Raw genomic sequence first — 22,926 nt, 5'->3', positions numbered from 1 at the left:
TCATTCCAGAAAAAAGCCACTTTAAAAAGCAGCTGAAGTGACCTTAACAGACCAGAGATTTTATTTTTTTAAAGATAAATCAGTTTACCTGTTTTTAAAAAAATTAAATCTAGTTCACCTTGCTAACCCTGCGGTGACGGGGATAGCTCAGGCTCTTGGTGACTGTGTCAGCGGGAGTTCCCAGCCCTCCACACCCGGGGCCAGACCCTCGGGGCCGTGCCTTGGTGGGGCCTGCAGGTGGGTGCCCCGACCACAACTCGGCTTCCTTGTGCCTTAAAAACCCTGCCTTCCTGCAGCCACACACACCCCCGAGGTATCCTGGGGACCCAAGGGGCGGGGGTCACACCAGAGAAAGGCAGGGGGCCTGGTCGGCTCCTGCAGGATCATGTACCTGGGGCTCGCCGGCCGTGGCTGCGACTCCCCAACCCCAGCGCTCTAATCAAGTCATGTGATTACCCCACCCTGGCCCCCGGGCCTTCCCTGCTGCCCCTGGGCGGGCTCCCCACTGCTCCAGCTGCGGAGCTGGTCGTCATAATCTCTGTATTGTATACTTGCAGTTGCAGACGTCTGTGCCTAGAAATATTTCCAGTTGACCAAATATTCTAATCTTTTTTCATTTATATGCAAAAGAAATAGTTTTAAGTAACTTTTTATAGCAAGATGATACAATGGTATGAGTGTAATCAAAACTTCCTTGTGGTATTACCTTGTATGCTGTTACTTTTATTTCATTCCTTGTAATTAAGTCACAGGCAGGACCCAGTTTCCAGAGAGCAGGCGGGTCAGGCACAGGGAGCCCGGGTCCGATCTTAGAGCCGCTGAGCTTCAGGGAAGGGGCGGGCGCGTCTCCGCCTCTGGCATCGCCTCCGGTTGCCTTACACCACACCTTCACCTGCAATCGCCTGGAAAACTTGCTCTCAAACTTCTTCAGGGTTTTTTCCTTCAAATTTTGGACCACAGTCTCATTTCTTTGTTTTGCTTGCCTCTGATGCTGGGACCCGGAAGGCCGGCCGCTCCTGTCTTCACTGTGCTTTCTCCCGCCCCGGCGTCCTGTCCGGGGGCTCTCCTAGGATCCCCTTTCCATGAAGAGTGTAACAAGGGAGTAAATATTTATAATTTTTTATACCTGTTGTGAGACCCGAGGGGCGGCGGCGTGGTTTTTTATGGTGACACAGATGTATATTTTGCTAACAGCAATTCCAGGCTCAGTATTGACCACGGAGCCACAGGGACCCCACGCACATTCCGTTGCCTTGCCTGATGGCTTGTGACGCGGAGAGAACCAATTAAAACCGTTTAATAAACTCCTCCCTTGTCTAGCCCTGTGTTCGCTGTGGATGCTGTAGAGGCAGGTTGGCCAGTCTGTACCTGGACTTTGAATAAATCTTCTGTATCCTCAAAAAAAAAAAAAAAGAGACTGCCACAGTCTGATGTGATCCCCCCAAATTCATATGTTGAAATCCTAACCCCTAAGGTGATGACATTAGGAAGTGGGGCCTTTGGAAGGTAATTAGGTCATGGGGTGGAGACCTCATGAATAGTTTTAGTGCCCTTATAAAAGAGGCCAATGAGAAAGTGCCATCTCTGAATCAAGAAGAGAGCCCTTGCCAGACACTGAATCTGCTCATCTCGATCTTGAACTTCCCAGCCGCTGTAACTATAAGAAATAAAGTTTTGTTGTTTGTAAGCCACACAGTCTATAGTAGTTATAGCAGCCCAAACAGACTAAGACAGCGACCCCTTCCAAAATAAATACATTGATATCTACTTATCTATATTATACAACAAGATAAGTATAAGGAGACTGCTAAGGAAAAATAACAGGGATTTGAATAGGAATGAGATAGGAATTCTAGAAACAGTCAAAAGCTTAATGATTGGGTTAGGTAGCAATCAGCTGAAGACAGAATTTATGATTTAGAAGACATATCAAAGCAGAATGTAATAGCATAAAAATTACTACTAATAAGAATATTAAGACGGCCGGGCACGGTGGCTCAAGCCTGTAATCCCAGCACTTTGGGAGGCCGAGACGGGCGGATCACGAGGTCAGGAGATCGAGACCATCCTGGCTAATACGGTGAAACCCTGTCTCTACTTAAAAATACAAAAGAAACTAGCCGGGCGACGAGGCGGGTGCCTGTAGTCCCAGCTACTCGGGAGGCTGAGGCAGGAGAATGGGGTAAACCTGGGAGGCGGAGCTTGCAGTGAGCTGAGATCCGGCCACTGCACTCCAGCCTGGGTGGCAGAGCAAGACTCCGTCTCAAAAAAAAAAAAAAAAAAAAAAAAAAAAAAAAAAAGAACTAGCTTTTTGGAAGATTCAGTCATTATTCTAAGTGATTTATGTACAACAATTCATGTATTAGTTACCTATTGCTGCATAAAAAAATCACCTCATAACTTAAATACTTAAAGCAACAACTATTATTATCCCACAGTTTCTTTGAGTAAGAAATTCAGTGTGGCTTAACTGGGTGCCTCTGCTTCAAGTCTCTCACAAGTCTACAATTAAGATGTTGGCTGGGGCTGCAGTCTCATCTAAAGGTTCAATTGGGAAAGAATACATTTCCAGGCTCACTCATGGTTATTGGCAGATTCAGTCTCTTGTGGGCTCTTGGACTGAGAGCCTCAGTATCTTGCTAGATATTGGCCAGAGGATTTTCTCAGTTCCTTAACACATTTTGGGCCCATCCATAGGGCAGCTCACAACATAACAGCAGGCCTCCCTCAGAGCAAGTAAGCAAGAGAATTAAGGAGAGCAAGCAAAATGGAAATCACAGTCAATTTGTAACCTAATTTAGGAAGTGACATCCCATCCCTCCTATCACATTCTATTTATTAGAAGCAAGTCACTAGGTCCAGACCACACTCAAGGGAAGGGGATTACACAAGGGTATGAACACCAAGAGGTAGGTTACTGGAGGCCATCTTATAGGCTGCCTACCACAACCCATTTAACTTTTCCATAAACCCTTGGTATGTGAGAACTATTTGATCTACAAGTCACAGATGAGGAAATTAAATCAAGAAAACCTCAAAAATAGAATGAAAATCTCCAGCATCCCATACATCTAATAGAAATTCCAGAGAGAATAGAAGAGAGGCAATATTCAAAGAGATTACAGGCAAAATTATTTCTGAAAATAAAGAAATAAGACCTCAGGTTGAAGGAGAACACTATGTCCTAAATAACATAAATAAAAACAAATTTACAACTAGGTTCATTGCAGTAGAATTATAAATATTAAACTCAAAAAGAAAAATCATGAAGTTGCAGTTAACAGTTAAAGGAAAACCAACTACCTCCAAAGAAATAGCAATTAGATAGGCAGCAAACTCTTCGTTAGCAATAATAGGTACCAGAAGACAATGGAATGATAGTTTACATTATGGAAGAAAATTTTTAACAAAGAATTGTGTAACAGGCTAAACTATCACTTAAGAGTAAAGGTGAAATAAAAACATTGTAGATTAACAAAAGTTAAGGAATTTTTTTATGTGTAAATCCTCATAGAAAAGAATGTATCCAAAAAGAAATTGAAACCAGAAGAAATGGAATGTATAAGTAATGGGGAACAAAGAAAACATGGTAAATGTTACTAAGTTTAAATAAAAATTAATTTTTCAAAAACAAAACTAATTTTAGATTTTTTTTTTTTTTTTTTGAGACAGAGTCTTACTCTGTTGCCCAGTCTGGAGTGCACTGGCTTGATCTTGGCTCACTGAAACCTCTGCCTTTCAGGTTCAAGTAATTGTCCTGCCACAACCTTCTGAGTAGCTGGGACTGCAGGCACATGCCACCACACCCAGCTAATTTTTGTATTTCACAATGTTGGCCAGGCTGATCTCAAACTCCTGACCTCAAGTGATCCACCCACTTTTGCCTCCCAAAGTGCTGTGATTACAAGCACGAGCCACCATGCCCAGCCTAGATAATTTACATTCTATTTAACAGGGGGATATGGTTTGGCTGTGTTTCCACCCAAATCTTATCTCGAATTGTAGTTCCCATAATTCTCACATGTCATGGGAGGGACCTGGTGGGGAGTAATTGAATCATGGGGTTGGTTACCCTCATGCTGTTCTCGTAATAGTAGTAAGTTCTCATGACATCTGATGGTTTTATAAAGGGCTTTTCCCCGTTTTGCTTGGCATTTCTCCTTCCTGCCCCCATGTGAAGAAAGACAGGTTTGCTTCCCCTTCCGCTATGATCATAAGTTTCCTGAGGCCTCCTCAACCATGCTGAGCTGTGAGTCAATTAAACCTTTTTCCTTTATAAATTACCCAGTCTTGGGTATGTCTTTACTGGCAGTGTGAGAATGGACTAACACATATGGAAAATGGATAAGGAGATAGTTCAATGTTAACTTATTCTGGGGCCAGGCACAGTGGCTCATGTCTGTAACCCCAGTACTTTGGGAGGCCAAGGAGGGAGAATTGCTTGAGGCCAGGAGTTCAAGGCCAGCCTGGGCAACACAGCAAGACCCCATGTCTACAAAATGTAATTTAAAAATTAGCCAAGCATGGTGGCATGCACCAGGCTTCCAGTTACTTGGAAGCCTGAGGCAGGAGGGTTGCTTGAGCCCAGGAGTTTGAGGCTACAGGCAGCTATGATAATGCTACTGTACTCCAGCCTAGGTGACAGAGCAGGACCCTGCCTCAAAAAAAAAAAAAAAAGAAAAGAAAAGAGAGAGAGAGAGAAATACATTTAGATTGTTTCCAAAAGTTTACTATTTTAATAATGCTACTAATAAAATTTTCATACAGATAGCCTTCTCCCTACTTTTGTTTAATTCAGTTTAATTCCTCAGTATAAATTCCTAGGAATAGGAATTCGTACACACAAATATTTTTAAGGTTTTCAATACAGCTGGACAAATCCATGCTCTACCTAAGGGGCTTTCCTAAAGTATTGTACCACTTGTTGATAAATTAGCAATAGTTGTTAAGGATTTAGAAATGTTCTTAACCTTAATTCTGCCTCCAGGAATAGATCTCCAAAAGAAAATAAATTGACACAGTGAATGTTTATCAAATCACTATTTATAATAAAGAAAATATAGACAAGAAATAAATGTCAAACAACAAAAGACAGGTTATTACTGCACATTTCACAATGGAATACTGTGTGACCATTGCACAGTGGCATGTGCCTGTAGTCCCAGCTACTGGTGAGGCAGAGTTGAGCTGGGAGGGTTACTTGAGCCCAGGAGCTCTGGGCTGTAATACACTGTATGATCATCTATCTGCACCAAATTCAGCATTAATATGGAGCAAGGACCACCAGGTTGCCTAAGAAGGGGTGAACCAACCCAGGTCAAAAACCAAGCAGGTCAAAATTCTCATGCTGATCAGTAGTAGGATCACACCTGTGAATAGCCACTGCACTCCAGCCTGGGCAGCATAGTGAGACCCCCATCTCTTTAAAAAAAAAAATCAGAATTTAGAAGAGTATTTAATGTTTACATTGTATCTTTAGTGAGAAAGAAGATTTATAAAACATCATATATATTATTATCTCATAATATTTATACATATGTGTGTATATATGTATGTATGTACATATATGTATATCTATGTGAGTATTTATATAAAGATATATAATCATATGTAAACATATAAATATTAAATAGCTATATGTATAGTATAATAATATATATGGTTAGATGCCAAATATTAATAATGTTATCTCAAGGTAAAAAGTAGTAAGCGATTATAATATCTCGAATTTTTTTTTTTCACAAAGAACATATAGTACTTTTGTGGTCTGAAAACAAAGCAGTGAAAAGAAAAATGAAGCCAAACATTTCACTCTAGTTTAACTCATCCTCATAGAAATGATATCCTGGTGAGCACTGGGTTGCCTAGTCTCATCTGTACTTCCTTTTCCTTCACAAGGAACCCCAATTTGTTTAGGCACACAGTCAAGGGCTTCATGGTGAAGCTTTAGGCTTCGGCCATCCCACCCCAAGTTCCAAGAGAAACCCTGATTGGTCTAAGGAGAATCCCATTCTCCTTGCTAGTAGCAGAGTTAGCAATGGATCACCTCTGACCAGTGAACTGTGAGGTGAGGTCTGAGGTAGGGGTGAGAGCTTCTGGGGATCATTTGCCTGCTTCTGAGAGAAAGCTCAGGATGAGATGGTATCTCTTCTTCCTTCAAATGTATGTGTTTTGACCAAATGCAGCCATTTTGCTCCCTGTGTGATGCTGAAACTGCCACTGAAGGCAGAAAAACAAGAGATCAGAAAGCCTGGGTCCCTTGCAAGTTTCACTGAGCTGCTGATTTCACTAAGACTGAAGCCTGCTCTGCCTCCAGACTTCCTGCTTTGTGAGGTGATAAGTTTTCTTATTGTTAAAACCAGTGTTTCCCAACTTTTGCTATTAATCAGAATCCCTACGGGGATTTAAATAACACTGATCCCCAAGTTTTCCTAATGTAAAGTCAGGGTCTTCAGAGGCCAAGCACTCTGAATCAGGGTTTTCTGTTAGTGACATCAGAAAGCATCTTGACTGATATAGACACCTTTGAGGATATCTCCACCATTTTTGTTGTTGTTGTTATTGTTGTTTTGGGTTTTTTATTTTTTTAAACCTTCAAAGCAGAGATTTGCTTTGAGATTTTCACACCTAGGTTCCTCCTGGAACTGAGACTTTGGCTTCTAAAGTGCAGCATTATTGATTTCTTCTGTTTCCCGGGCCTTTATAACAAAACCCATCCAAAGCCAATTCCAGGTAACTTTGGATATTTGTAACACATTAAGGATTAAAGATGTGAAAGAACCTGCTCAGTCATTTAATAAAAGTATATATTTTATGTTTTCCAGAAATACTTTGTAAAGAGTTACCTTTTTACTGTATTTTTAGCAAACATTGAGTTTGGGTAGGACTGTCAAATGAATACAGTATTTAAATATCTCATGGTTTTGGTTGGTACATTGTGGAAAGTACAGGCCTTTACAATCTTCATACCTTGGGTTTCTATAAATTTCCAACAGGCTTCCAAAAGTTTTTTTTATGCAAGTACATCCCTAAAATCATGTTTAGCAGAAGGCTATTATAAATAGTACCTGTTTAAAGGAGGGTTCAACAAGCTCTCGGATATCTACTGCAGTATCAGTTCTTATTACACACCATTGAAAGTACCATATCTAAACAGTTGGTAGGTGCAACGGCGTAACAAAGCTGTCTCTTGAGATAAATAGTGAAAAAAAGCAGAGAATCCCAAATGAGAATGACAACTCCAAACTGGCCCACCACTCTATCTGCCCTGGGCCCAGGAGTACACTTGCCTGAGGAGACAACCATGTACCTTTCAGGCACTAACACTTCCCAGTCACGGCTGTACCATCAGCACAAGCTGTGTGCTTCCAATAAAACGTAATAAGCCAGATCCAAAAACCTCACGATTACTGTGGGAACCCGTTCAAGCCCACCACACTACAGATGGTTTTTGTGCCATTAAACAGCAAGTAAGTTAATAATTGCAGCAATTTATCTCAATGCTCCCTGCTGCTTTTAGTGCTTAACTCAAATGTAACGTTCACCAGCTTCTGCCAGTAGGCAAGAGGGAGAGCTTTATCAGAAAAAGTAAAGATTGCTTTGTGATTATTATTTTGCCTTAGGGCAAAGCTATCCTTAAGTGTCCCCACACAGCTCCTGGTGGGACGTTATCTCCTGAAGGCTCTGGAAATGAGCACCATGGCATTTAGAAGATTTCCATCCATGCCTGCCCCACCCCACCCCCAACACACTTTTAAAAAATTGAATACGGTGCTGTCTTAAATCACAGAAAATGGCAATTGATAAGATATAGAGTAAGCTATATTTTCTTCCCAGCATAGCCTGGCTGACCTGGGCACTCCCTGCTCCAGACCTACCTGGTCCTTGCTTAGCCGCAAAGGCCACTTACTGTCTTGCCATCCTATGTCTATGCCCACCTGGTGTGTAAAATGTTCAGGACTGTCATACTGTCTCCACGTATGGACTCAGTGTTTTACAATACAGAACTTAGTTCTTGCAGACTAAGAACCCAGCAGGTTGTAGAGGCCAGGAGTAGCCTGGGACTAACTTTTAATTGAGTGTCTGGTGGGAGAATCTTTTGTTGTTTAAGAGAAATCATTTAAACTTCCACTTAAAGTGATTCTGCCCCTAGGCATTTTTTTTCATCACATGTCAGTGGATTGAAAATTCAGATAGCATCTTAAAGAAAGCAGTGACATCACAGTTTGCCTCTCATGAATGTAAATTGTATTTGCAAAGCAGGTATTTTCAGTAGTCAAATATTTCTGAATGAAAGATGCATGGAGAAGACCAGAAGAGAAAGAGAATGTCAACTTGCGAAAAGGTCGTATCTGTGTAACAACCATCTCCCCCGAAGCAACTGCTGCTGCCCAGGCTCCCACACTCTCCAGAGAGCCTTCTACTGGAGGGCTAACTGGCCAATTCAAAGGAAAGAACCTTTCTCAAGATTTTACTTCTTTTTTCTTTTTATTTCTTTCTTTTCTTTTTTCTGAGATGGAATTTCACTCTTGTCGCCCAGGCTGGAGTGCAATATCATGATCTCGGCTCACTGCAACCTCTGCCTCCCAGCTGCAAGTGATTCTCCTGCCTCAACCTCCTGAGCAGCTGGGATTACAGGCGCCCACCACCATAACTGGCTAATATTTGTATCAGTAGAGATGGGGTTTCATGATGTTGGCCAGGCTGGTCTCAAACTACTGACCTCACGTGATCTGCCCACCTCAGCCTCCCAAAGTGCTGGGATTACAGGTGTGAGCCACCGTTCCCAGACAGATTTTACTTTAAAATCCTAAATTTTAACTTGTGATAATCTCCCCAGCATCCCACCCCAACTGTTGGTTATTTGTTTGAGAAGTCTCATTTCTATAAAATATTGAAGAAATCCAAAGATATGATAGCAAGTGCTTTTCACGACTGCTCTGTGCTTTCACCATCTCAAAGTTTCCCAAACAATGTAAAGTTAATTATGACATAAAAGCCCCAGTGAATTTCCAAAGATCAGGCTAGACCAGGCAAAGAGAGAATGTATAAAAGAACATATTGTTATAAGCTCTGTCAATACATCTTTGTCACTTATTTTTGGTTAGTCTTGATATCAATTGGAATCTGAAGAATGGCAGATTTTTCCACAAGGCACTGAGAAATGTTACTAATAAGCCCCAAATTATTTGTTACCATCATAAATTCTGAAATCAGTTTCTAGAGTTAAAACCCAGATCTACTACTTACTAACTATATAACTTCGGACACATTAAGTTAACGTGTCTAAACCTCAGTTTCTTCATCTGAAAAGTGGTGATAATATCAGTGGCTAGCTCATAGGGTTGTTGTGAGAAATATATTAGATAACAGATATGTAACTGTGTATTACTCTGCCTAGTGGAATTAGCTCTTAATAATCTTAGGTTATTATCATTTTTGTTATTATTATTAATGTTAAATCAGTGGAAAGGACATTGGCTCATGAAGTGAAAGCCATTTAGTAACTGCTTGGCTAGAAATGAGACGTAGAGCCTCCAGACTGTTAACCCCATGCAAAGCTACAGCTTTAATGGGCTTGCCTGGCATCCATTGGCTGTTCTGCAGGGGAAGCAACCTTCACCAGGATCCCCTAGCACTTCCATGCAACCTAACATCACAGTGCCAAACACTGGAATAGCAGAAAACACTGAGTGGCTGCCATACTATGACTTCTTCAAAGCTGACTTTATTATGGAAATAAAAGGCCCAAGGGCCCTTGGCCATTCATGTCTGTGGCTCCTCCATGTCCTGTTTCCTTAGGACCCCGTAAGTTCACCCTCCTGATCCATCACTAGTTGTCATTCTAATGATCTATCAGGAAAAGATACCTGCCATTGATTCGGGTTCCCTGGGGTGTTCTCACAGTAATTTATGAACCAGCCAGAGTGCCCTCTCCTCACGGACTTAATATGCTTAACAGCTAATTACATCTGTGTAGGGATTACACTTTACATTGTCCAGCTTTATGAAAACAAACCCTGGGCTTCCTCAGATTCCCTTAAATAGTTCCTTATCTCTAAGGCTATGATCCTTATCAGTGCCATATGTTTGAGGGCCTGTGCAGTTTCCAAATGACCCCAGGAACGTCTTCTGGGGTCTAATTAGTCTACAGGCCGAAGGACAGGCCTGAACAGGGTCCTATCCTGAACTAGAAACCAGCAGGCCAAAGCCAAGGGGGAAGATTCCTTCCTGCCTTCTATCCTCCATAAACCAGTCAAAGGTCGAGGGTCCAGGCCCAGATGACCACACGTCAGTTCTACTCACAAGGTGACCAGCACGTCCGACGTCAACCTTCATGCAATGTGGAGCTTGGGTACTCAAGTCCCAGGGTGTCATGGGACATCTTTAGCAAAGTCAAAGTGAAGTATTTGTCTTTCCCAAAAATGCTGTGGGAGGGCTATTATAATAGTAACACGTGTGTTTAAAGGATAAAAGTCTTTGGCTTTTTAACACAAGCTAGCTAAACCCTTCCAACCGCCAAGGAAACAAGTCAATCCTGCTGGCTTCCTTTTGCCATCATGGCAAGGGAGGTCCCCACAGGGAAGCCAATTTGCCTCACATACTATTTTCTCAAGGCTTGGGAGATTCCCAGGCTTGGCAGACGCTAAAAACACTCCTTCCCTTGGCTTATAACAATTCAGCTAAAGACCTTGTCTTAAGAAACTCATGCAGGGAGGTGATGCGGAGTGCAAAGGGCAGGAAATGTCTCCCTGTGTGAAGAGCCTGGAGCAGAGGGGCAGGCTGTAGCTTTCCAGTCTGTGACTCACAGAGTCACTTCCCTGCTTCCCCCATCCTGGACTCGGCTCCTCGGCCACTGTGTCTCAGCTCCTCTTCCTGTCTCCATTCCGCCCAGACCCCTGAACAAAGCAGAAGTCTGGAGTCCACAGCAAAGACTGAAGTGTTGTGTATATATTTGGGCGTCATCTGTGGAAGCAGCTATTTTGAAAACAAAAAATAACTTTCCTGCCCTCAGAAGAATTTGGTGAGCTCTTAGAAGTGTTTCATTTAACCATTTGAGACAGAAACGTTGGTTATCACTCATTGGAAAAAGAGAGGTAGACACACTGGATTCATTTTCATTGATCTGTAATAATAGGGAAGGCGGCCTCTTGAGTTGGCCTGGTGGATAATTGCTTCACTCTAGAGCCAAATGGCCCTGGATTTGATTCCCCACTTGTGTGCCCTAGTTCTCTCATCAGCAAAGTGGAGAAAATACATTTTCCTCATAGAATTAGAGCGGAATTGACATCTTCACCACAGTGATTTTGGCTGGGCACTGTGGCTCACACCTATAATCCCAGCACTTTGAGAGGCCAAGGAGGATCACTTGAGGCCTGGGCAACATAGCAAGATCCCATCTCTACAAAAAAAAAAAGGTAAGGCATTTATTGCTTGTTATGTGCCAGGCACTGTCCTAAGTGCTTTACATATAGTATTTTATTGAATCCTCACAACAACCTTATAAGGTGTGTACTATTATTATCTCCACTTTATTAATGAGGAAACTGATGCTCTGAGAGGTTGAGTAAGTTGCACATGACCACACAGCCACTAAATGGTGGATTCAAACACAGGTCTGTCTCACTTGAGAGCCCAGTTGCTTGGTGTCCAATATGCTAATGTAAAAGGGAACTTGAACTTGGAGGCCCCCTGGTCCAAATGCCTCCCTGACTCCTTAACTCCTGGCAACTTCTTAACTGCTTTCCAGCAGCCTTACAGAGCAACCTCCTCTTATTCCAGGAGGGGAAGAACCTGAGAGATATAAAGTAAAGGGCATGTGATTGGGAATCACATGATCCAGGGCCTACCATTCTCATGGTTTCTATCCATTGTCTAACTTTGCCCTTTGGGAAGACAAAAAAAAGCCAGAATGCTTTCCTTGAAAACCTCTTCATATATTGAAAGAGAGCCCTTGCCCTCAAATCTTCTCCTTTCTACTTCCAGCTTCCCAACCATTCTTTCTGTAAGACCACCCCGGTCAACCTCTACCAGGTATGCTGCAGCTTGTCAAGTTAACTTCTTAAATGTGAGCACGAGCATTGAGTGTCAGAATCCAAGGGGGTCTGATTAGCTTGTAGACAATAGGATAATTCACTTTCTTGTCTCTACTTGTTTATTTAGTTATACAGTTGAAAATTTCCTTTGCTTCTTTGAAAACCCAATCATATTCTGAAAACACATTCACCAAAAGTCCATAAGTATTTTTGTTCTTGCTGGTGTCAAGGAGAGCAGTTTAAAGGTACTAAAAATCAATTTGCTAAGAGTCAACTAGCTAAAATTCAATTCACCAAATGACCAATTTTATCATTGCATTCCACAGCTATTTATTGAGGACCTACTATTGTTAGGCACTGTTCTAGGTCCTGGGCATAAAGCAGTCAACACAATAGACAAAAACTTTCTAGAATTTCTCTAGCCACTTTTGAGTTTTTCTGACTTCTTTGGAATATCATTTTAAATTTGTTCAATATTTGCACATTTTTACCATTCTTTCAATGATGCCTCAGTTGGTAAATAAGACTTAATTTTGCATCTCTACCAATTGGTGAGAAAAATTCAGCACTTCAATTGATGTGATCAGTTTGAGTCCTTCTATGGAATTTTCATATTAATGGAAAATATGTAACATAATTTCATATGAAAATTGATAAATTTGAATAAGTCATTGAAAATGATAAAATATACTTATGAAAGGTTTAAGCCTACATTCCTCAACTTTTGGAAAATTGAAACTTCCATAAATCCTGCTATGAAGGCAGAGTGAAAATCAGTCCATAAAAACTTCATAGAAATCTTCAAGTTGCTATAAACTTTATAAATAATTCTGAAGAATTTTGGTTTATTGATCAGTTTAATTTGTTGAGTTAGTCATTAGGCAAATTGTTCATTTGACAACCTGATCTTTAGTAAATTGATCACTGGCTAATTGATTTTTGGCAAACTGACATAACTAATTAGCAAACTAACCAACTTAAATCTGTTTCTAACCCTTGTGTCCCAGTCCAAAATTGGTGCAGAAATATCAAATAAATTTATCTGATGCAGCCTTTGAATCCTGACTAGTGAGCTCTTTCTGAGTCTTGACTATTATACTTCAGCCTCCCGTGGCACCTGTCACCCAGCAATTTGTTCTTCATGCTATGAAAGTCTTTGTGCAGGTCTTTTAACCAAAGGAAGCAAGAAGAGCAGTATATTTCTTTGAAGGCCTCCATGCAGTTTGTTGAGGGCAGGTTAACTGACAATCTTTGAAAACTGTTGTTCAACAGGATATGTCTACCACACTTCGCTACTGCTAGCATCATCACAAGAATATAAAAGTAGCTAAGCTTTCTTGAATGCTTGCCACATATGAAGTAGTGTGCTACCTGCTTTACACGCATCTCATTTGATCTTCATCCAGATGAGGAACATAAGGCACACATAGGTTAAGTAACTTGCCCAAGACCACACAGCTAGTGAGTAACACACTTTTTCCTCTAGAAGTTAGATGTTTATTACAACGCTGAACTTTTGTGTTCAGTCATTGTTTAGTGGAATTATCTCATAGGTAAAGCTACCCTAAAGATGGGAGTGTTGAAGCCAAGACATACTGACTAAGACAATTGAAGGTCCAGGTCACCTTAATATGTACCTGTCATTTGGCTGCTTGATTTATTACAGGATGCGTCTGCTCACTGCATGCCATCAAGAGAGATCTCATCCTGGCTTTTATCTCAAGTAAGAACATGTGCCCCATGTCTTCAGTAGACTGGATTCAATCCTGGTATGTGTGACCTTTCATACTGAGGCTTCAAGCCTTAACTGCCCATCTTCACTTGTAACATGGTGATAACAGCACCTAATGCAAGGGCCTTTGCAAGGATTTAATGAGATAATATATGAGGCTCAATGCTTAGCGTGTGGCAGATCATCAATAGCAGTTCTCCACCCTTCCAGCTGCTCACGCCTGAGTGACTGCAGAGCTACTTAGATGCCTATCACCATGAAATAGAGAAAAATAATGCAAATTAAGTTCATTATATATATTTGTTTTTAAATTCTATTATGCTGTGATTAAACTTGCTCCAGCATATCTGTTGTCCAAAATTAATTCTCACTGGTATTTTTTTAAGTGAGCATTATTAACTAATTAACTAATTTTGTAAGAGCCAACTTAGGAATGGATTCTGGCATAACATCTTGCTCCTCTGTCAAAGAAGCAATAAGCCTTCCTCCAGTACAAAAGGTCACAGGAAAAAAAGCTGGACCAAACTCTGAAATTCACTGATGAATAAGATGATAAGAGAAGAATGAGGATGCTTTTTTCTCTCTTCATGACAGATCCTCAAGGTAATTTGCCAACCATATTAGACAGAGGAACAGGGGAATGGCACAGCAATACATCATGATCTATCCACAATGATTGAATTGAGGGAAAATTCATTTCTGTTGACCCAAGTACAGGCTGTTGAAAAGATTCTGAAGGTGATTTATACAGGAGTACAATTTGCTTGGTGAAACAGGTGTATTTGTGAAGTGTTGTGTGTTACTTGATAATGTTTTTGAAATCCCCAGGAAAAAAAATCATTATATGAAACGATCCCTCCTGAATAATTCCTAGTAAAACTAATGAGATGATAGAATGTGTTCTTTCTGTACTCTGTATGTTCATCCATTAGAAAAGTAAAATGCAGGCACGGTGGCTTAAGTCAGTAATCCCAGCACTTTGGAGGGCAAGGCGGACGGATCACTAGAGGTCAGGAGTTCAAGACCAGCCTGGCCAAATTGGCAAAACCCTGCTTCTACTAAAAATACAAAAATTAGCTGGGTGTAGTGGCACACACCTATAATCCCAACTACTTAGAAGGCTGAGGCAGAAGAATTGCTTGAACCTGGGGGGCGGAGGTTGCAGTGAGCTGAGATCACACCGCTGCACTCCAGCCCAGGTAACACAGTGAGACCCTGTCTCAGAGAAAAAAAAAAAAAAATTAAAATGCAGAACAGTTGTATAAAGGACAATACAGCACCACTTAACGATTACACCAAAGATTCCTTCCATGTTGCCATTCAGTCCCTGCTAACACGGAGTTCTTCCAGAGCAACAACACAATCTCATCTTGCTTTACAAGTGAAATGCAAATTTTGCAACATGAGGTGAACCAGACAATAAGCTTAATTTCCTCAGCCTTCTGTAAGAGGGTTCTTACCTGGGTTTTTCCCATGAGCTCCCTGACTCTAAAGTCAGCTTAGGTGCCTCCATGGTAAATCTATACATTCCAATACCTAAAGAGATTCCTGAACTCAGATCTTTACATAAGAATGACTAAATAAAGAATAACTGAGCCAATAGTGAGAACTATGCTCAATTCATCAAAGTAAGACCATAAAGATATATAGACTGTTCTGGAATAAGAGTGGCCTTCCTCCTCTCTGTGGTGTTGCTGATAACCCTTAACCCATGAGCCTAAGGAAATAAGTTTGACCACTGCCTAATAGGTTGTCTGGCACATAGTAAATCCTTAACAAACACTTGTGGAAACCATTGAGACTCTTTTTGTGCATCCTACTCCGGCCTACCCACCTGGTCTGCACTGTGATACCTACATCTTGTTTAGGGTCTCAATTACTTAAATGAGTTCATATTAATCAGTTTTGTAAAATAATGTCTGGCACATTTAAACACGTTATAGATGAAATAAATATAAGCAAATAAATATATATACATTAAATATTACTCACTTAAAGTTTAGTATTAAGGGCTGAATCTGGACGTGACACTTGGTTTCTATGGAAGGCCTTGCTTTTCCCCACTATACATTTTGGGATGTCTGCCAGTTTTCTTGTTAACCTGGGGAGTGACCGTGAGATATTGCTGTTCACTTCTGTCTAGCTTGAGTTCTCTGCCTCCTATCTGGGTTTTCATTCCAGTTATGTTCTCTCTGTGGCAATGAATGGAATGTTTTCAATCCCCTTTGTCAGGATAAGTTATTTCAGCTTAAAGAGATCTCCCATGCAAAGCACCAGAATCTTGTTAAACCTCTCCTGGTAACGTTTGTTGGGAGGGCTCCTGGTGAGTCATTACATGCCTGGATCCTGTGAGCTGCACATAGACCCAGAGTCAGACATTGTGAAAGTGTCTTTAACTGGAAGAACTCAACCCACAAAATGATCTTTCTACAAATACATGTGTTTTCTAACTAAAATCTGAAATCATGAAAAATGTAGGAAACAAGCTAGTTTGGCATTATTGCAAGTGTTGGTCTTGCATCATGTGATTAAGAAAGGATAATTTTATGAGTCAGTGAGGCTTGATGGCAAACCTTTCTTTGTTCTTAATGTGCTAAAGGAAAATAATGGGTTGATTTCCAGAGATATAGCTAAAAGGAAATGTGGCCACAAGTGTCTAGCTGTTCATGTCCCTGCCCATTAATTTTCTTTAGAGATAATCAAAGCTCTTGTATACATTTACACTGAACAGTAAATATATAATGAAATTTTTTTTTGAATCGCTGTCTTTCCTGAATTTATTCCCTCAAAATATTATTTTGTGAAGAAAGGAAAAGATAAACAGAGCAAAAAAGGAAATAAAGTTAGAGCAAAAATCATTTTCTTATTGTTTTTCTACTGCAATGTCTAAAAGTTGAGAGCTTCAAACAATTAAGGTATGAGGGTCCGCCATCACCAGTTTTTGGTAAGTACACTGATTATATGTTCTAAAGTGCTTGGCATGAACAACAGGTGAGTATAAAGTAAAAAAATCAAACTACATATTTTCTTTTCATTTTTTTATTTTTAAACAAAAAAATTCAATAAAGTGCTGAATTCAACATCTTGGAGGCATTAAGTAATTACAGGAAAGTCATATGTTGTGTTATAAAGCAAATAAAATCTACAGTGCAATCTGATGTCTTCTCAGTAACATTCACTTGATATCAACCAGTTTACTGTAAACCTTGTCTTATCAGTAGTCTTCATTAGAATACTTTTTCCTAACTCAGATAATTCCCTCCTTATCTCTGAGTTAGACCTCTCCTGGGGCCAGTGTGTTCTACTAGCAGAACTTCAGGTCAACTTGACTGTTAATTTCTCTCTGGGTTACTCCTCCCAGATTCTGCCACTTTTCTCCATTTTAATCAAAAGACAGAGTAGACCGTATTTTACCATTTTAATTTCTTTAACACCTAAGAGCAGTCTGTAACTTTTCCAAGAGTTAAACTTAAATTTGCTTTGACAAAAACACTACAGATTTTTACTTATGCCTAAACCCTTAAATGGAAGAGATTCATTTAGGAAATGCAATCTTATAAAAATGTGTTAGAACCCCCTCTGAGCTGTGTTCACTGCATACCCAAGAATACATGGACTTGCCCAGTGCCCTTAAGGGAAAGGCTCATGCAAATGAGGAAAGATGTGTATGAACAGCTATTTTTTTCAAAGACTTTAGCTTTCTGGGTTTGCCTGCATTTTATCATCTGCTGATAAATATCTGAGTCAAAGGTAGAAAGAAAGACATGCTGGGGGTACAGGAAAATTGGGTTAAGTCAGCAACTAGAAAGTTGTGGGTTGTGGTTTTTTGCTTTTCTTCCTTCCTTTTACTGAAGAGGGCAAAGGAATGTTCGTTGATAGGAAAACCTAATCTGGGGTAATGAACTGAAACCCTCCCATAGCTCTCGCCTCTCCTGCTGGGGTTGGGGGTGCAGAGAAGAAGGTGAGAGGAGAGAGAAATGGAAGGTGAGGAGACAAGAGGGTTTGAAGGGAGGGAGAAGGACAGAAGTGGATCAAGAGAGCGAAGGAGAGAGGGCAGGAGCCAGAGGGAGAAACAGTAGCCTCCCCTAAAACACATCAAAAGCCTCCAAGGAAAGCTTTGAAAATAAGAACCTGCAGGAAGCACTTTTAGAAACCACAGATTTTTTCTTCAATAGGGGGGCAAATGAGGAGAAAAAAATGCTAAGAACAAGAGGCATGGAAGACAGAAAAGAGAGGAAGTAGGCCAAACCTCACCTCCTAATCATTCTGCCTGAGGTGCTGAAAGCATTTCTTAATAAAGTGTGAAGTTTCAGCTGAATCCAAATTTCTGGCATTGGAAGCAATGCCAGGAGCCACTTATGAAAAAGAAAATCTTCTCTTTTTCTTAAAGTGAAGAAAATCCTGTGTTTTCGTACAAGATCTTCTCCATCCCAAATAACCTAGACTCTTCCACTCATTTACTGAAAGAGACTGTAACAACAGTAACAGATGAGGAACTCTCTGCAAGGACAGCCTGACCCACAGTTTACCGATGTCCTTCAGGAGACCCTAATGTTCTCATCCTCGATCTGGAAGTGCCATCCCCAAGAACACACAACAGCAACAGCCCCACCCTTCGTAACACAGCTGTGCAGAACATCTCAGTAACATGATAGTTTTGAACCATGATACAATAGGATTGTGCGTGGGTGTGTGTGGGGGGTGTGGGGTGAAGGTGTGAGTGTGTGGGGTGTGTGTGTGAGTGTGGGGGGTTGGATGTGTGGGTGTATGTATGGAGGGTGCCGGTGGGTGGGTATGTGGGGGGGTATGTGTGTAGGGGGTGAGCGTATGTGTTGCCAACCACGGGGAAAACAGGGATATTTAATAAACGGTGCTGCCATGATTGATAATCTGCTTGAAAAAAAGAATAAAGTTAGACTGCTATTTCCCTTTGCTCCATATATGAAAATAATCCCAAATGGATTTAAATGCAATAAAGGAAGAACATTTAGAATTGGAGGTTATTTTAGAATTGGGAAGACCTTCCTTAATAAAATTTTTTAAAACCTAGGAGCCATTTTTTAAAAAGAGAGAGAGGCATATTTGATTAGACAAACATTTCAAAATCTTGTATTAAAAAAAATCACAAAACTTAGGCCAGGCGCGGTGGCTCACGCCTGTAATCCCAGCACTTTGAGAGGCCAAGGCGGGCGGATCACGAGGTCAGGAGATCGAGACCATCCTGGCCAATATGGGGAAACCCCGTCTCTACTAAAAATACAAAAAATTAGCCGGGCACGCTGGCAAACGTCTGTAGTCCCAGCTACTCCGGAGGCTGAGGCAGGAGAATGGCGTGAATCGGGAGGTGGAGCTTGCAATGAGCCGCGATAGCGCCACTGCACTCCAGCCTGGGTGACAGAGTGAGACTCCATCTAAAAAAAAAAAAAAAAAAAAAAAAAAATCACAAAAATAAGATCACGTATTTGGGCCAATAATTTATTAAATAACTCCCCCTACTGAATTCGGGTAATAGTCATCATTCAAAATGGCAATAATGGATCTTATGTTCTAACTCTGTAAGTGTAGCGTAGAATATTGTTAGAGACTGTAACTCTGGTCTATGCCTCCCTGCACTGCCATGGGTCTGATCACCTGTCTCTGGGTCTTTCACCCTGAGTTTCATGACTGGCTATTCTAACAGATATGGAGTTCACTGGACGGCCAAGGAATCACATATCTCTGTTTTAACAATCTCAAAAGTGCTCAGAATATAAAATGAAAAAGTGTGGGAGTGTGGGTGTGGGGGTGTGTGGGGATGGTGTGTGAGTGTGTGGGGGTGGAGTGTGGTGGATGTGTGTGGGAATGTCTGTGGGGTGTGTGTGGTGTGTGTGCGGGAATGCGTGGGGGGTGTGACTGTGGGAGGGTGGATTGTGTGTGGGTGTGTATGTGGGGTGTGGGGTGTGGGTGTGGGTGTGTGTGGGGTGTGGGTGTGAGTGTGGGGGGTTGGATGTGTGGGTGTATGTATGGAGAGTGTGGGTGGGTGGGTATGTGGGGGCGTATGTGTGTAGGGGGTGAGCGTATGTGGGTGGGTGTGGGTGTGTGTTGGGTTTGTGTGGGTATGTGTGTGGAGGGTGTATGTGGGTGGGTGTGTGGGGGTGGTGTGTGTTGGTGTGTGTGGGTGAGTCTGTGTGTGGGTATGTGTGTGTTGGTGGGTGTGTAGGTGTGTGGGGGTGGGGGTGTGAGGGGGTGTGGGTGTGAGTATGGGGGGGTTAGATGTGTGGGTGTGTGGGGGTCCTGGGGAGAGGTGTGGGTGTTGGGGGGTGTATGCTTGGGCGGTGGGTGTGTCTGTGTGTGTGTGTGTGTGAATTATTTGTGATGAAGAAGAGGGAAGGAGCAGTTAAACTTTAAACCAGACATACTTATCCTCAAAATAGTTGTGGTGATATTATACCCTCATACTTTGTACTACAGATACATTTACTGGTTTATAAAATATATAACCAGGTTATGAAAATATCCCTTATAAGAAGAATAAGAAAACCAGTAAAAATGTAAAACCACCACATGGAAAATATGTCTGATTGCTGCTTCTCCATTTTATTTTATTTTTACCTTTTTTCTTTAAGATGGAATCTGACCATGTTGACCAGACTGGTCTTGAACTCCTGGGCTCAAGCGATCCTCCCACCTTGGCCTCCCAAAGTGCTGGGTTTTTAGGTGTGAGCCGCTGTGCCCGGCCACCCCTCCTCCAGTTTAGAAATGATGGGTAATGCAACCTTGCAAAGGGATTCCTTCAAGTTTTTCAATGTTTTTTAATAAAATGACATCGATTGCTGAAAGCATTATGACCTTTGTTATGCTACATAATACTGATACAAAATGTGAATAGTACAAAGTTCATTATATATAATATAAGACTTTAATATATTACATTTGTTTCTACATAAACAGACTATAAATATATGTGCCATAGCATGTCTTATAGTCATTGTTCCCAGCATTTCACACTATGGTACCAAACAAAAAACACATTTTCTTTTTTGAAAAAAAGGACAGAAGAAGGGCAAAAATCAGTAGAAACAGCTCTATATGTTAAAAGTCTAAACAATACAATAGATGTTATAATTTGGGCTATAAAGTAATTTTGAAGTCTGGCTAATAATCATTCAGAGAGTGAACAAACTCTCTGGAGTTTGTTTACTGGAGTGTAGAGGTTTACTGGAGTGTAGAGGCCAAATAACTAAAATACTGATGGGTTGTGGGGTGAGAGTGGGTTGGGGACAGGGGGAAGAACAAAAGGGTAAAATCCTTCCTGAAGCTTTGACACTACACACAGCTTGACATTGAACCTCCCGCATTCAGTCTCAGACATATCACATCAGGACAGATATGAGGGTATTCATCCAGAAGAAACCAGAAGCTGGTTTGTGCAGTCAGAACTCTTCAACACGGCAGGGAGCCTTGAGCTGAATGTCCTTACTTTGTGGTGTTCTGAATAAAGGATCAGCCTGAGAGACAAGGAGCCAGAGATGCATAATTTCCTTCCTGGGGCTTGGCCAGGAAACACGTAAGGGTCTGGAAGGAACTCTCATTAGGAGTCAGAAACAGCACAAGGAACTCTCCTTCAGCCCAACTGCGAAGAACACGCAATCTTCTAAAACCAGAAACCCCATCTGAAGCCTTTACATTTCAGAACCTCCACCGGAGCCCACACAATGCATTTGCAGGCTCCAGTACTCTCTCAAAGCAAGCTAATGTTAGTCTTCCTTTCTGTCAATCTGAATTCCACACTTAAGGCTTGGCTTGGGACCGACGTCCTAAACAAAGCCTCTTGGATAGACTGAGCCCTGCGAATCCTTCCCATCTGCAACACCCCAAACACTTACATTGCCTGGTTTATCTTCTAGTTTTACAGAAGTGTCAACTCCCCAGGTATTGCTACTTCTTTGAGGATGGGGCCATTTCTTGAACGTCTTTGTTCTAACCCATGGTGAGACCCGCAGTAGGCAGCATGATAAATGCTTTTTAAATGAATGAAAAAGAGGATCAGGTTAACACTGGGAGAATACACAGACACATTCTTGGGTCACAAGCCTCTTCCAGGATATGCCTAGAAGACTAGCTCCCTGCAGTCCGAGGTCCGTTTTTTGTTGTTGAAATGAAAATCAAATGCGGCTACTTCCTGCTGGTGGAAAGAACAACACTTGAAAATCTGAGCAGCACCTCTTATGTGATGTCCAGGAGTTGGGGGCGTGGGTGCTTCCTTTTAAACAGGAGGGGAGCTCAATGTGGTCCCCGAGTCAGGCTGGAGAATCTGGGCTGTGCTGCCGGTTTGCACTCCCATCTCTATCAGCTTTAAAAGTTCTGCTTCCTCACTGGAGTACACAGTGGTGTCTGTGTCATCGGAGTGATATCCGGACTGGTAGCCACTTGTCTGGTTTGAGCCCTCAGATGCCACAGACTCCCTGCTTTTGCTGGGCACCATTCCACTGTGGAAGAAATGGCAAACAAATGAGTTGGCAGAGAGAAGACAGTTCTTTTGCTGACCCCAGCCCCCTATCTCTCCCATTTGTTAATCAGCATATCAGGTTTACAGGGACAAGGTCTATTTTCAGGTACTCGCATGAATTAGTAGTTGCAGATAAGTCCTCTTATTCAGGTCCAAGTCTTTCAAGCCTCAAATGAGATGAAAGGCAGTTCTCCCGAGATATGCAAAGGCCCCAACCAATGGAACATGTTTATGGCCTTGCAGATTGACAAGTTTGTATACAGTGACAGGCGCAAAGGGCCACTTGCATGATATTCAAGGAAACTGGGATGTTCTGAAATTTCACTTGTGCTTTTCCCATTGTGGCAATTTGGGAACTACGGGGCATGTGTATGGTGGTAATAAACTTCTTGAGCAACTTTAAACTTTAATAACTTGAAGCGTGTGTGCAGTCAAGCCAGATATGTCAAATGCTGCTTTTTACTCATCAAAACCACATTCCTTGGAAGGACTGAGGACCCCAGTCACTCAGCAGCAACTAGAAAATGTTTTCAATGGCATGGAATCCTGACAGATGGTAATCATGTCAAAGCCTTGAAATGTAGGCTGTGTTGATCTAAAATTTCAGGATTTACATTTTCACAAACCATTCTAAGGTGTTTTTTCCCGGTAATAGGTGTTTTACCCAATTT

General features: G+C 41.5%; 1 protein-coding gene across 1 annotated transcript in view; it reads right to left on the bottom strand.

Annotated features, from left to right (window-relative positions):
• Positions 1 to 20,534: 20,534 nt before the first annotated feature.
• Positions 20,535 to 22,926, bottom strand: part of KDR (kinase insert domain receptor) — a 47,345-nt gene continuing 44,953 nt past the window's right edge. Inside the window, exon 30 of the mRNA XM_010362876.2 lies at positions 20,535 to 22,235. Within this exon, the coding sequence (XP_010361178.1) occupies positions 22,013 to 22,235 (223 nt within the window). The 3' untranslated portion in view covers positions 20,535 to 22,012. The remainder of the gene's footprint in view (positions 22,236 to 22,926) is intronic.

This window comes from Rhinopithecus roxellana, chromosome 2 (assembly GCF_007565055.1).
Source record: "Rhinopithecus roxellana isolate Shanxi Qingling chromosome 2, ASM756505v1, whole genome shotgun sequence".
Taxonomy (NCBI): domain Eukaryota; kingdom Metazoa; phylum Chordata; class Mammalia; order Primates; family Cercopithecidae; genus Rhinopithecus; species Rhinopithecus roxellana.
This window is presented reverse-complemented; position numbering and strand designations above follow the sequence as displayed.